The sequence below is a fragment of the Penaeus vannamei genome, chromosome 12 (genome assembly GCF_042767895.1).
Source record: "Penaeus vannamei isolate JL-2024 chromosome 12, ASM4276789v1, whole genome shotgun sequence".
Taxonomy (NCBI): domain Eukaryota; kingdom Metazoa; phylum Arthropoda; class Malacostraca; order Decapoda; family Penaeidae; genus Penaeus; species Penaeus vannamei.
The window spans coordinates 30,537,706-30,552,682 of record NC_091560.1 but is presented as its reverse complement, the minus strand read 5'-3'; the positions used below and the strand labels follow the sequence as shown (position 1 = coordinate 30,552,682).

At 42.9% G+C, this 14,977-nt stretch overlaps 1 protein-coding gene across 1 annotated transcript in view; it reads left to right on the top strand.

Annotated features, from left to right (window-relative positions):
- The window catches only part of LOC113811717 (uncharacterized transmembrane protein DDB_G0289901), a 10,696-nt gene extending 1,739 nt beyond the window's left edge, over window positions 1-8,957 (top strand). Inside the window, exons 2-3 of the mRNA XM_070128190.1 lie at window positions 7,417-7,494; window positions 7,981-8,957. Of these exons, the coding sequence (XP_069984291.1) occupies window positions 7,417-7,494; window positions 7,981-8,889 (987 nt within the window). The 3' untranslated portion in view covers window positions 8,890-8,957. The remainder of the gene's footprint in view (window positions 1-7,416; window positions 7,495-7,980) is intronic.
- The last annotated feature ends 6,020 nt before the right edge of the window (window positions 8,958-14,977 follow it).

Below are 14,977 nucleotides of genomic sequence, written 5' to 3'. Positions count from 1 at the left end.
GCAACAAAGAATAAGACCTTAAACTATCGCAGTACCCCAATTCCCGAAAAAAGCGATAGAAACGAAGCGATCCACGATCCACAATAGACCGACAGGATGGACCGACCGAAAGAAGCAACGGAAAGTTGACAGTTCGGTCTTTCGATATATGAAGGTATATGGTTTGTTTACAGTATGGATGCATCTCTCTTGCCGTACATACCGAGGTGGAGAGAATGTGTCCCGGGGGCGTTGGCCCCCCATCAACCCTCCCCTCGCGCACGCCTAGTTACGGCCCTGGAAATTGCTAGGTAAGGTTATGGGTTAGACCGTTTTTTTGTGCTTGCGAAGGTGTGAAATCCTGTAGATTTTGCCGAAAGATACGTTGGATTCCCGTAGTTTTTCGAATTTCGGCGCATCGGTGCGTAGACTTTAAAAGATGGCGGGCATGTCCGAAGTTTCATTAGCCGATTTTTAGCAATTTTTGGGCTAGTTTTGTTTGTACGTTCTTATTTAAGCCTGTTTTATCCCCATCCTTCCCCTGCTAATGGGTGAATAAGAGCCCGCTTTTGCTTAATCTGTTTTATCCTATTTCTTCCGCTCTGTATCCATTTCCCTCAGTCAACGCGTGTCACACAAACGGTTTTAATTTCATCATTATTTTCAATTTTACATAAAACCTGCATCGGGCAAGAATGCGCTGCGCAGCATGGCCATGGCGTCCTCCGTGGAGCCGCCGCTCTTTCAGTTATTGATTTCGCACGTTACATTTAACATTAGTTTATCGATGGGAATAATGCTAAAGCCCCTATCTATGCGCAAATAGTCAAATCACACTCGCAAGAGGTTTGTGCACTCATTGCGAGTCTTTTCCGGGTAGAGGTTGAAGACCGCGACGCGCGTAGATAGAGGAAAATGGACACCGCCATCTTACAGAGCGGGGAAAATAGAAGGGGATAGCGTATAGTTTAAGATGCACCGGCCTTATAGTCACCGCTAAATGAGGAAAATATAACGCGCGGCCGCCTTTGAAATTTAAAGTCGATGAGCTTGTTTACCTTGCTAGAAAAAAACGACACTGACCCACGAACGCATTTTTGCGTTCGCGAACTAGTCCGTGTATCATTACGCGCTTGTCAAAACGATATTTGGCTAATTATCTGTGTCTGCTGGTACGCATTTATACCTTTAAAGTCTTTTAGTAATGTTATTATACTTCAATTGCATATTTTTATATTCATCTATACCCTCATATCGAATCCTGCGCATCGAGTGTTTCACACTTTCTTGCGCCAGCCACAGGTTGACAGCTCACCAACCCGCTCATTTCGAGATTGAAAGCCGGTGAGAAATGTTGAGTTTCCAGTGTTGTGTTGATTCTAGGTTCTTTTTTAAGACCTTTACAGTGGCATCGAAGAATAATTCGACTAAAGTAACCATCCCAGTTTTATATCTGAGCCCATCAAGAGCTCCAAAGGACGAAAAAAGTGATTAAAATCGAAGCAATCCCAACAGTACAAAGAAACGAGTTTCACGTTTCCGGATATAAAGGTATTTGGTTTATTATTTTACGGTGTGAATGCAGCTCGGTCTTGCCGTACATACCGTGGTGGAGAGAATGTGTCCTGAGGGGTGTTGGGGGGCTTGCCCCCCATCAACCCTCCCCTCGGGCAGTGCCCGAAGGGCACCGCCTAGTCATGAACCCGCCTACAATCATGGTGCTGCAAAATAGTTTTTATATACGACAAAAGCGCATCCTGCTCTACTCCCAGACTGCAAGGATCCATCAGTGTAGCATTCATACGCATTGGGCATAGTTTCAAGGTGCTCATTGATAATTGCTAAAGCATACTGCTTAAGTACAGCAGGGGGGACACTGTCTTTTTTTGGGGCAGTCGTATAAAATACTTAGGTCCGACATTTTCCACGGTGGAGCAGAACGTCCATGTAGGGTCTTAGTTATGGATATGTTCAGCTGAGACAAGTGCTTACATGTTACTTGTTGCCATGGATTTGAATTTGAATCGATGTTGCCATTCAAAGTTAGCTCCACTATTCTATGTTTTAGTTGTCTTTGGAACTCTGTACAATAGAGGGGTTCTCTTACGCTAAATGTGGTGTTTATGTATAATATTCTTTCATAGACAGACGGCAAATTAAGTTGTGATCTCATATTCACAATCCTCGTTGTCTTAGGGGCACCGAGAATAAGCCTCATGGCCTCATTTTGTACAATTTCTAAACTAGCAAACTCTGATTCCTTGTATAATACTAGGTGCAATGCATGATAATCTATGACCGACCGTATGTATGACAGGTAAAAGAGTCTAGCAATATTGACATTAATACCATGGTCTTTGCCGACAAGTGTCCTAAGTGGCTTTAGGCGTTCCCACAGCCTTTTGTTCAGGTTTTGTATGAACTCTGCATCATTAACAGCCACCCCGAGATATTTGTATTGGTGACAGAGATCTAGCTCAACGTCATTGATGTGAAACCTTGGCAGAGGGATTGTTTTAGGGTTAAGTGCCTTGGTTTTTTCAGTCGATATTATCAAGCCACACTCTGTAGCCCTTGCTGAAAGCACATCAAGGATCTGTTGCATTCTCTCCTCAGATGAGGATTTAATGCAAATATCATCGGCATAGCAAATAATGGAGTCACTGCCCTCAAGTGGTATATCGCCTAGTAATCTATGCATTAGGATGTTAAATAGCATGGGACTAAGTACGCCTCCCTGAGGTGTGCCGAGTTCAAACACTTTTGCATGAGTACTCTTAACACCCCTGAAGAAAACCTGAGCCGATCGATTGGATAGATACATTTGGATCCATGTTAAGTTTTCCCTGAATACCAAAGCTAGCTAGTTGCTCAAGGATCGTTTCTCTGTTTGCAATATCAAAGGCAGATTGAAGATCAAGAAATACGGTTTGCATGCCTGGTATTGAGTTATTAAGTATTCTGCAAAACAATGCTGACTGCTACGTCCTGGGAGAAAGCCATACAGTCTGGGCGATAACTTAGCATGTATACGGTACATGAGTCTGTTCAGAATTATTCTCTCAAGTACTTTGCACAGACAGGAGGTCAAGGAAATTGGTCTGTATTTGTCAGTGTTGGATTTGGGTATAGGGATGATTAAACTTTTAGTCCAGGAGCTTGGGAGGATTCCTTGTGATAGGCTTTCAAAGATGGCGGTTACATCCGTAGAGTTTCATTGACCGATTTTAAGCGCTTTTTGTGCTAGTTTTACACATTTTTGATCGTTATTATTCTTATTTAAGCTTGTTTTACCCCATAATTTCCCTGATATACTTCATGCCCTCCCCTGCTAACGGGACTATCAAATCAAGATCGTCGATGGAGAAATGGTACTCGATCTCCTGAACGATTCATTCGCAAAAGAAACAACGCCGAAAATCGATGAAATCATAGGATTTCATGCAGAAAACATCATTTTTTTTCGACTTAGTCTCTGTGAGGGTGCGTCGCGGTCTTCAACAATTACCATGAATAAATATCGCGCGGTGTACAGCGGCAGATATTCTGATCTAATTCCCGGCCACTGGGATCGCGCCACAATCTTTCAATGTTCTGTGTATGGACTTGTGGGTCGTGTGGGTTTACAAAGTTTTCAGAAAGATTAATACTCAGATGTTTGTAGCCATGATGAAGGTTTCGCTAGGCAGCCCATCCATCACTGTATATCATACTGTCTGGTTATATATATTTCTTAATTAGGGGTATGAGCGTGTCAGCACTCCTGTCACCGTCCATTAGTGGCACAATGAATTTCTTTTTACTGACACGCTCAATACCCCCAAAGACCCACACGTGGCTCACCTGTCTGCCCCTGTTATACTTGCGCCACACGAGCAGCGTCTCGTCGATTTCAACGATTACCCTGGCACCTCCTATTGAATTTTGATTTTGTAACCACCAATTTTGGGCTACTTCAGAACAAAAACTCCTCCAATCTATGCTACTAGGTCTAGACATGCCAATACATTTCGTGAGTTTCATGATCCCAATACTTTTGCAACCAATGGTTAACAAATAAAACTACTTTATATGGTGCCAGATGGGTTCCCTGCAGAAACGTGCTGCTGTAATCGCTGAACTTTTACGACGTTTTGTTTTTGCGATTTTTTTCCATCTCTCACAATACCACGTATGTCGATCTTCACGGTATTTGCAAGGTAAATCGTAGTGTAGACACTACTGCCCTTGGCGAAACACCATGTGCTCTCAGGAATTCTATAGCGTCATTATTTTTCTCAATCAGATGTTACACTATAGTAATGAGGGTTACACCCGACGCACCTGAGATCCATGAAGACAAAAGATTTATTATACTCGCTTTACTCTACCACTATACGTGCATGTTCCACACACGGTGTCGCGTGATTGGTCAGTAGTATTTCCTGTAATACTATTGGCTTTCGTGACAGTGTCACATGCATGTAGTGTAGAATATTTCAAAATGTTTCATGCGCAATAACTACAATAACATTTTTGATTTTGAAAATCCCTTGCATTTCTTCAGGCCCCTCTTGCTCGTAATATGGGTGAGACTCCTCGATTTGCGCAGAGCAAGAAATTTATTTATTGTAAATACTCACTATCATGCGAGCATTACTGGTGTATTGTCATATATTTTGATACACAAAATCTGCTTCGTGTACCGTTATGTGGGCTTTATCTACGCACGAATCTCGGTGATTAGAATAATTGTACAAAAATGAAACGGCATCATGTTTTGTTTACAAAAAGGAAAGGATATCGGATGGCGATTTTTAAAATATTGCGGGATGAAGTTCATAGGAATTTTTTGTAGAATAACTCAATCTATCATCTGTATGTTATTTTTCGTCTAAACGAAGGCTGGCAGAAATTTTACATGTACCTATATTTTAAGCTGCAGCGCCATCTTATAGAGCGGGGAAAATTGAAGGGGATAGAATATAGTTTAAGATGTGCTAGCCTTGTAGTCACCGATAAATGACGAAAATATAACGCGCACTTGCCTTTCAAATTAAAAATCGATGAGCTTGTTTACCTTGCTAGGAAAAACACGACACTGACCCACGAACGCATTTTTTGCGTTCTCGAACTAGTCCGTGTATCATATACACTCTTGTCAAAACGATATTTGGCTAATGTTTACTGTTTCACATTTATGCCTTTAAAGTCTTTTATTAATGTTATACTTCATTTACATATTTTAATATTTATCTATACCCTCATAGAATCGTGCGCATCGTGTTTTTCACATTTTCTTGGTCCTGCTGCCAGGTGTCACACCACGGCGGGCGTTCACTTCAACCTAAAATGCCGGTGAGAAATGTTGCGTTTCCAGTGTTGTTGATTCTGGCTTATTTTTAAGACTTAGTGGCATCGAAGGATAATTTAGACTTTAGTAATCATCCCAGTTTTATATCTGAGCCCATCAAGAGCTCCAAATGACGAAAAAGGTGATTAAAATCGAAGCTATCCCGATAGGACCAAGAAACAACGGTAATTGTTAGAGCAAGGCACCCTCCCAGAAACAAGTTGAAAAAAATGTTTTTTGCATGAAGCCCTATGATCACTTTTTCTGGCACTTTAGAGCACTTTACAGGCTCGCATATCAAGTTGATTGTCTTTTTTCTGCATAACTACTATGTTTTAGAAAGGTGCTGGAATAGACGCAACAATGAAAACATTCCTAACCGGCGTTTTGTCGAAGAATAGCGGTTGGGAAGTCTTGAAAGTCCCAGTGGAAAGCGAAAGTGTACATTAGGTTTTTGTGAATAGTTTAAAATCATCAAAACACAAAAAAAATACTAAAAATAAAGGAATGCATAATATGCATGACGTAAGGAAATCAGACGGAAGTTACAAAATAGTCTTCAGAAGCAGGTAGCAATACATGAACTACTTGAAAGGTTGCAGGAACGAGTTAAGCAGTCAGTATTTGATTACATTCGCGATGTCAACAGGGCGAGCGAGCGTTTGTTGGGTTTACACCTTTATTCATTAAGCATGTTTTACCCTGTAATTTCCTTAATACTTCGTGCCTTTCCCTGCTATTGGGACTATTAAAGATCGTCTATGGAGAAAGGGTATTCCGATCTCAATGATTCATTTACACAAGAAACAAGTCCATTAACCATTTAAATTATTGTATTTGCTGCAGCAGAAAACTTTTTTCCCCACATGGCATCAACCCAATGTTGACCAATAAACACTACCCTTACTTCACAATCTTCCTCTTCTGCCTCCAGCAGTCTTTCTGGTCTAGCCTTCCCACTAATAAGCAACATAACATTAAACCTTTCATATCTCTGGTCAATTCTATCCCATAAGAATAGATGCTGGGAAACTGCTCTTGCCAGTTTGCAGATTGGGGACACTCGCGGTACACATTCCTATCTCATGGCACAATCTCGTCTACCTATGTTCCTCATGCTGTGTCCCACTTTGTCCCACACCCTATCCTGTTCCTGCATTTCCTAGTTTGCTCTCACATCCCCTCCCCTCCCCCCTTCAAACATGTAGGACCTACCCTCAGAATCCCTTACCTTTTCCTTGAACTTATTCATCTTCCTCAGACGCGTAGAGGTTCTCCATTTAGTCTAATTGCCCTACTCCCACAACTCTTTTCCCCTTACAACAACTTTTACCTTGTACTATAACCCATCAACTCCAGCATGATGTCCAGCACATTAATTTGTTACAGCTATTAACCATCATCTCTATGTACTAAATGTAGGTCGTGTTGCGGTACAAAAAATCAGATATTTCATTACCTTAGTGGGATGACTTTCTGGATACAAGCAAAGCATTACTAAACCTCAATTGTGCTGCCAGGAACGTGAAGCATGCTAGAAACATGCATAGAATTATATATGCACAAAAAATTACATTTTAAAGGCTCATGAGTAGTTTTTTTTAATGTAGAAATTGAGAAGTGATCCTGGCTTAGTTATGCAACATTTTACATTCTCGATTCACACAGAAGTGAGCATTAAAAAAACAGGATCGCCGTCAAAATGGAAGTTGAATATCTTGATATATAATTTGTAGAGGGAGGATACTTTCATCAAGATGCACACAGGCACTCATAGCACTAAAAATATTTGATAAATTGTTAATAATTTATGGTAGAGATATTTTTCTTCTAATTCCAATTCTATTTATACGCGTTACTAATCGGGTGTAGATATTTATATAATTTACTATAATCATTATCATCATAGTTGAAAACGTACGAGTTACTAGTAGTAGTGCCAACTGTTTATTTTTTTTCGCTTTTTTCATTGCATATGTAGACTACTGCGACTTATCGAAGGATTATTTTATTTATAATGAAGACAGTAATAGGAAGAGGTTATTTTTAATACATGATTTAAAAGGGAAACATATGCACATCCTAATCTTTTATTTTTTTTTCAGATCTTCATGCTGATGGCCCTGGTTGCAGTAGCGAAGGCAATGGATCATGAGGATTCGGATGAAGACACTCATGAAGACGTCAGTATTCTTTTCTAGCGACAACAAACGTTTGTAATTGTATAAAGGCCTCATCACACTAGCATTTTGTCAATTTTTGCCTTTGCACATCAACTTTATTTATGCAAATGGACTGACTTTGTCACTACAAAACCAGTAAACTTTGTGCCATCCGAGTGCTATCCCGGAAATCGCATAAGTATTCTCATACATATTACTTCATTTTAAGAAATATGTATATTGAAAATGGAAATATTCTTCAATAACTTGTATCTTAATTTATCAATAAATAAAAAGTATAGAGCCTCCGTAGTACAATATTAAGACGGAAATTAGTAGGATGGAAATGGTCGCAACAGTCTTCACCTGGTTGCGGTTCTAGTTCATGGGGTACTTGCTTAAGAAGTGCTAGTGTAATAGGGTCTTTAGTGCTATTGCCTTTAGTTCTATATATATCAACCTGATCTATTATTGTTTATATAGTTTATATATTTGTTTTTTTTTCAGATGACGGATACTGGGAGAATTTTTGGAGTTGGGAGGCTCTCTGGAGGGTGTCTGACTAAATTCCAAGAGTGCATTAGCATTTCACCGCTCTCTGGAAGTTGTTTTGATCAGCTAATAGACTGTGATAATACGGTAACGGTTACTGTTGGCGGAACCAAAGGGACCAAAACCGGTGCGGCGACAGGGACCAAAACCGGTGCGGCGACAGGGACCAAAACCGGTGCGGCGACAGGGACCAAAACCGGTGGGGCGACAGGGACCAAAACCGGTGGGGCGACAGGGACCAAAACCGGTGGGGCGACAGGGACCAAAACCGGTGGGGCGACAGGGACCAAAACCGGTGGGGCGACAGGGACCAAAACCGGTGGGGCGACAGGGACCAAAGCCGGTGGGGCGACAGGGACCAAAGCCGGTGGGGCGACAGGGACCAAAGCCGGTGGGGCGACAGGGACCAAAGCCGGTGGGGCGACAGGGACCAAAGCCGGTGGGGCGACAGGGACCAAAGCCGGTGGGGCGACAGGGACCAAAGCCGGTGGGGCGACAGGGACCAAAGCCGGTGGGGCGACAGGGACCAAAGCCGGTGGGGCGACAGGGACCAAAGCCGGTGGGGCGACAGGGACCAAAGCCGGTGGGGCGACAGGGACCAAAGCCGGTGGGGCGACAGGGACCAAAGCCGGTGGAGCGACAGGGACCAAAGCCGGTGGAGCGGCAGGGACCAAAGCCGGTGGAGCGGCAGGGACCAAAGCCGGTGGAGCGGCAGGGACCAAAGCCGGTGGAGCGGCAGGGACCAAAGCCGGTGGAGCGGCAGGGACCAAAGCCGGTGGAGCGGCAGGGACCAAAGCCGGTGGGGCGGCAGGGACCAAAGCCGGTGGGGCGGCAGGGACCAAAGCCGGTGGAGCGAGACGATAACCAGTGAAAATGCAGCTGTTGACCAGGTCTCGTAAAACTTTTGTATCATAATAAAATAAGCCAAAGTTCGTATGTATTTTATAAATCAAACCTAACCCACATTCTTGGAATTGGTTCATTTTTTAAAAATCTATTAATATTCTAGACCGTCAAAATAATTAAATTCATTGGCAGTTAAAAATCTAATTTTAGTTTTCAAAGTTTTGATTAACGCTTTTTCTTTAGATCTAAAACTACACGATCGTGTAAATGAAACTATATCTGCTAGACAAAACCAAGATTAGTCGAAATCCGATTTTTTCGGTAAGAATATTACCTTTTTCTCCCTTTACAACGATTCGGCCTAGTATCTTGAATCCGTCTTTTGTCCAAAGTCTATGGCAATTGTAGATGCATATAAATTTGGTGAGCTTATCTCAGGACCGCTATTTGTATTAAGAGCAGCCTTGTTTTTTACTTCTGTAGATCTTTTGAAGAAAGTTGTACAAATCTACATTTGGCTGGTGGTTAAAGTAAAAATCACAACGGAATTTGTAACGACGAATTTGGACGGCTTTTTTCCGTTTCGAAAATAGGTCCAGACTTATTCCACGATTTCGGTGTCTTGCATAGATTTCTAAAAGTGCATTTTTATTAACAAAGTAATGTAGATAATGACTACCCTTCAGAATGGAGAGTAATTTCATCATTTAGCTAATAACGTCATGAGTAAGGCGGAAAACAGATGTGCACATGCAAATATGCTCATATACAATTGTGGGCAGGCCCCCCCCCCCTCGTGTGGATACGGGAAAGTTAACCATTATGGGAAAGCGAGACCCAATGCAGGGATCTCCCCTGCCATAGGGCCTCAGTCCTCGACTCAACTAATTTTGCATGGTCTTTTCCCCCTCCAGCTTTTGTTTCCATCCCTTCTCCATCCCCTTCTACTATCTACTTCCTAAGGTGTGAGAGCCGTGCTGAGAGGATGAAAGGCTGACCTGGTGCCAGTCCTAAACGGCCTGTGGGAACTATGGGCACGGTACTCCCGACTAATCTAGCCCTTACCTTTCACTAGCGATGGAGGTGGACCAGTTGATGCCTTTTATACAATCCAGGTTCCCCATGACCAGTAATGAAAATGTAATCCCTTTATTAGAGGCAATGAAGCTAGCCCCTTTATCAAATAGCCCCAACCCAGGCTCTCCTTTGACCACGGCTCCGAACACTGAAACTACTACCCACTCCTCAATGCCTACTAGTGCATTACCCACCCAAGCAGAGAATAAATCTCAAGACATTCCTACCCACCCAACTTCCTCAAATTCAACTCCACCCCTGCAACCTTCATCAAACCAATCCTCCCTTATTACTACCTTGCAGCCTTATTCTCCATTCCGTAGTACTCCCTATTCCACACGTCCCCGACCATCCACCACCACCAACCCTACAGATATCTTAAATACTCTTTAGCCCAGCAAAATGGGACCGATTTTTCGTGATCCCTTCTACAGCTCCTTACTCAGGCAACTCACTTATTTCAACAATGCCTCCGAAAACAAGTAGGCAGTCCCTTTCTATACCAGACGCGATCACTCCCGTCTTGTAACAGTCAGATCAGAAACTGAATCTATAGCACTGTCAAATTTAACTGAGCATTCTGGCAACCCCATTCCTGCAAAACCTCATCCAACCCTTAATACCTGTACCGGAACTCTCTCCCCCCAGCAAACTGCCCAGTCGATACCAAAGATTGATCAGACTGTGGAGAAGACTTGTTAGGATGCCTCAAAGACCAAGATGTGAAATCGGTACATTGCTACACCATTCCTCCTAAAGGTCAACAAAAGAATCCGACCAACATTGCCAAAATTACCTTCTGTACACATGACCTTCCCTTGCGTATATACATCGGTGGACAATCCCTCCCTGTTCGACCATACCAACCCTCTCCCCGTTAATGTCAAAACTGTTGACGCTTTGGACATCCTGCCAAACATTGCCGTTCCACAGACTGATGCCCCATATGTGCCCAACCTGGTCATAACCGATCAAACTGCTCAGCACAAACGCGAACATGTGCTAACTGCGGCGGCCTCCATAATGTATTTTATAGAAGCTGTCCCACTTACAAGTTTGAATCTGAAGTAGCTACTCTCAGATACAAAAATGGTCTCACTTTACGTGAAGCCAGACAGGAAGCACGTCAAGGTTTCTCTCATACTCCATACTCTAGTAACATTGTTTGATCAGCCCCTCCCCTCCACCCCAAGATGTCTCCATGCCCACTTCTACATTCTACATCCCTCAGACCAATTCTTTTGCTACTCTAAACCCAGACACCCCAATCTCAACCACAGCTCCAATATCAACTACAGCCCCAACCACTTCTACGTTCTACCTCCCTCAGACCAATTCTTTTGCTATTCTAAACCCAGACACCCCAATCTCAACCACAGCTCCAGTCTCAACTACAGCCCCAACACCATCCCCTCTCCCTCCCCGCACTACACGCAGTAGACAGACTAAACGTTCTAACCCTTCCCCTACAGCACAGTCACCTCCACCTACCTTTACCTTTATTCCTGAGACACCAGTCTCCTCTTCCCCCCCCTCATAAGAAAACCTTTATCCCACAACTCTCTCCAACCAACTCCATTGCAGAAACAATTACCTTCTCACAAAACTCTCCAACCAATTCCAATGCAGAGACAATGGATGACATCCAAAGTTATATGCTTAAGACACAAGATCCCGTAACTTATGCTCATTCCACACTTGAAGTGGTTGCCGATATTCATACCCCTCCTAATAATAATCCCCCTACACCCCTTCCTCCTACTCCCTCTCAACACACCCTAACCCCCTCAATTCCGTCCACCTCCGATATCCACCCTTCTACCACAAATACTCCCCCCCCACATCTACTCCCTCCCAACACAACCCACCCCCTTCAACCCCAACTATAGGCACATTCTCTCTCCCTCCCTCCATCCCCTCTATCTTTTGCACTCCCTCACGGATACACACGAGAATCACTCCTGTCACAACAATGCCCTTCCCCAAATTCCCTACCTCCTAATATCCCTCCTTCACACACCCCCTAGCTCCTCCCCCAGATTCCCCAATACGTACCATATGCGATATCACTCATAAGCTATAGCTCTCCTACGTTGGTCCTCTATGTAATGTCTCTTTCAGTTCCACACATTCTCTTGTCCTGTCCACGCTTTAATACAACACGTACCTCTGCTTTTCCACACCTATCCTCCCTTCGCCGACCTCCCAACATATCAGACATCCTTACAGAATCCCACAGCTTCTGCCTGGACAACCTGTTCTCCTTCCGCAGACGCATAAATATCCTTCACTTGATCTAACTCCCTTTCCTAAACCACCATAACCTTTTCCCCCATCTTCAACCTTTCAACACTCCTCTAGATAGTTGACACACAGCAACTATCACCTGACATCCCCTTTACTATACCTTCCTATGGTGCTATATGACCTTAGATGTCTAGCACATTTATTTTAACCGTTAACCTCCCTAGCTCCTTCCCCTTCTAATTCTCCAAAACGCACTGTAACCATAATCACATAGATCAGCTAAGTAATAGGTCTCCTACGCTGGGCCGACCATCATCTCTTTTCCTAAAACCCATCCATTACAGATCCTCCTTTGCCAATTCCCAATTCCCCTATGTAATGTCCCTCTTTCAGTTCCACACATTGCTGTCCTGTCCACACTTTCCCCAACCTATTGTCCCTTCACCGACCTATGACAACCTTACAGAATTCCTCACTTTCTGCTTTGACAACCTGTTCTCCTTCCTCAGACGCATACATATCCTTTACATGATCTAATCCTCTTACCTAATCCCATCATAACCCATTCACTCATCAAATCCTCTACCCATCTTTGACCTGGCGCAGTGGTAAGGATCTGGTCTAGCAATCTTGCGGACCTGCGTTCAATCCCACGTCCGCCCAGTGAGTGGTATCCCCGGCCATTCCTTGCACACAGGGGGAGATTTGGGCAAAATAAAACAGTGTCACAGCAAAGAATATCCATTGTAACAAATGGAATTAAAATTAAATATTTAATCTTAATCTTTAATCTTTCCTATACCTTCCTATAGTGCTACATGACCTTCAAGGTCTAGCACATTTAATTTGCTTTTAACCATTAACCGTTAGTTTTTGGTGGAGGTGGAGGGTAATGGTGCAGAAGAGTGGCTTGTATCTGAAATATGGCATAATAAAGATTCTTCGTTTCAAGACGAAGATTTCTGCAGCAAAGGTGGAACGACACATCTCGCAGAAAGCGCTGCAGGAATCCCCACCAACCTTCTTCAGTCTCAGTTCTGAGCTGTGTGAAGCCAACTGTTTCTAAACTTTCTCTTTGGCAGCACCCTTCAAGATCAACATATTAATAAACACCTCAGTCTCAATATGCGCACTTCATTAGCCTTTGGCGGCATTGCTTCATTACTCTTGTTTTAATGAAAATCTTACTTGAGTTGATCTAACGTTCAACTTCAAATAAAGCTGGTCATTAAAAAGGAGATTTCGAAATGCAATCAAATAGCTTGATATGGGAAATGCATAACTCTTAGGGGAAAATGAGGCAAAACTAGCATAAACTGCATCAAATATTGAGTGGCTTTTTTTTTTGACTATTTAAATCTATTTACCTAATATGCTAAAAATATACATTTAGTAAGAGAGGCCATGGGAAAGTCATGAAGTAACAAAAATTTACTGAACAGAGTGGATTAACATGGCAAAGAGCTAACTCCACTTTTTCCTTTTGCAAAATATCTTGCTTTTGTGAAAATAATGAGAACCTGATTTTGGTGCTTCAGAATGGACAACAAGTGTTATTCATTTTGTTGGCCATCACTGACCAATAAATAATTCCCACCTACCTGTATGTTGGTGCATATCAATTGGCATGTCTTCCTACAGGCAGCCCAAGAGAAGCACTCCATTTCTCCTCTTCAGAACATGCCTATAAATACAACTATCCTCAAAAAGGTCTAAAATTGTGAAATGCAGAACATTCTTCAACTTTCAATTGTGTCAACTGAGTATAGCATACATTTATCTTTAACTTACAAATATGTATCTGAACTTCTGTAAGAGAATATATCATACGAAAACATTTACCAAAGTTACATAAGACACACCTTAAATTACAAGGAATCCACTTCATACTTATTCTTACACACAAATAATATAAACCAAATACTTAGATGCAAACTTCAAAACTATCGAATATACCTATAAACTCTTCGGAAGGTCCAGCCCAGAGGGAGGCTCACACACGAATAAGAACTCCACGACTTTACCGGATCTTTGGCATTGATTGAAGAGAGACCCCCTGCAATCTGTTCGTGTGTAGAAGAGGCAGCAGTAATAATTATATGCAGTATAGAATAATATCCATAAGCTGACATTGTACAAATATATATGTAATTGATGTGTAAGAATATAACAGCGGTACGATGTGACGTAGAAGTACGACAACGGTACGATATCACCAGAGGACTCCAGGCAACACGTGGGCAAGAAGGGTAGTCTAGCTGGAGAGCACATGGTGATATCTGATGCATACAATTATCCAATCTTTGTGGTTGTGCATTTGATGTATGAAGTCAGCAATAAAACACATGACAGAGATATGTGTTTCCTGCCCCTTGTTACTTCATGGCGCAGTGAGTACTTAAACTACAAAGGAAAATATTTTAGCAGAGGCAACATGGCAACATCTTGTAGGCCTACACTTCAGGATCTGGCAGAAGCGGCCGCCTCCGAGGAACATGCTCATGCTCATCCACCCCACGGCCATGGCTCACCCACAGGTACCACCCAGCCTACCCTACAGGTGCCATGGTCCGGAGACATGCATAGCAGGCCACCGACCGCCACCACCAGCCCATCCATATCCCCTTTACATGATGTCTCCTTGTCAGGTAAACCAGTTACAAGAGGCTTTGGGTTCACTGATCAACCAAACATCACCCAGGGCCCCACCTTTGGTATCTCCCAGCCCACCCTTCTGGACTTTCCCACCACCTACAATGCCTGGTACCTCCAAGCCTGTGTG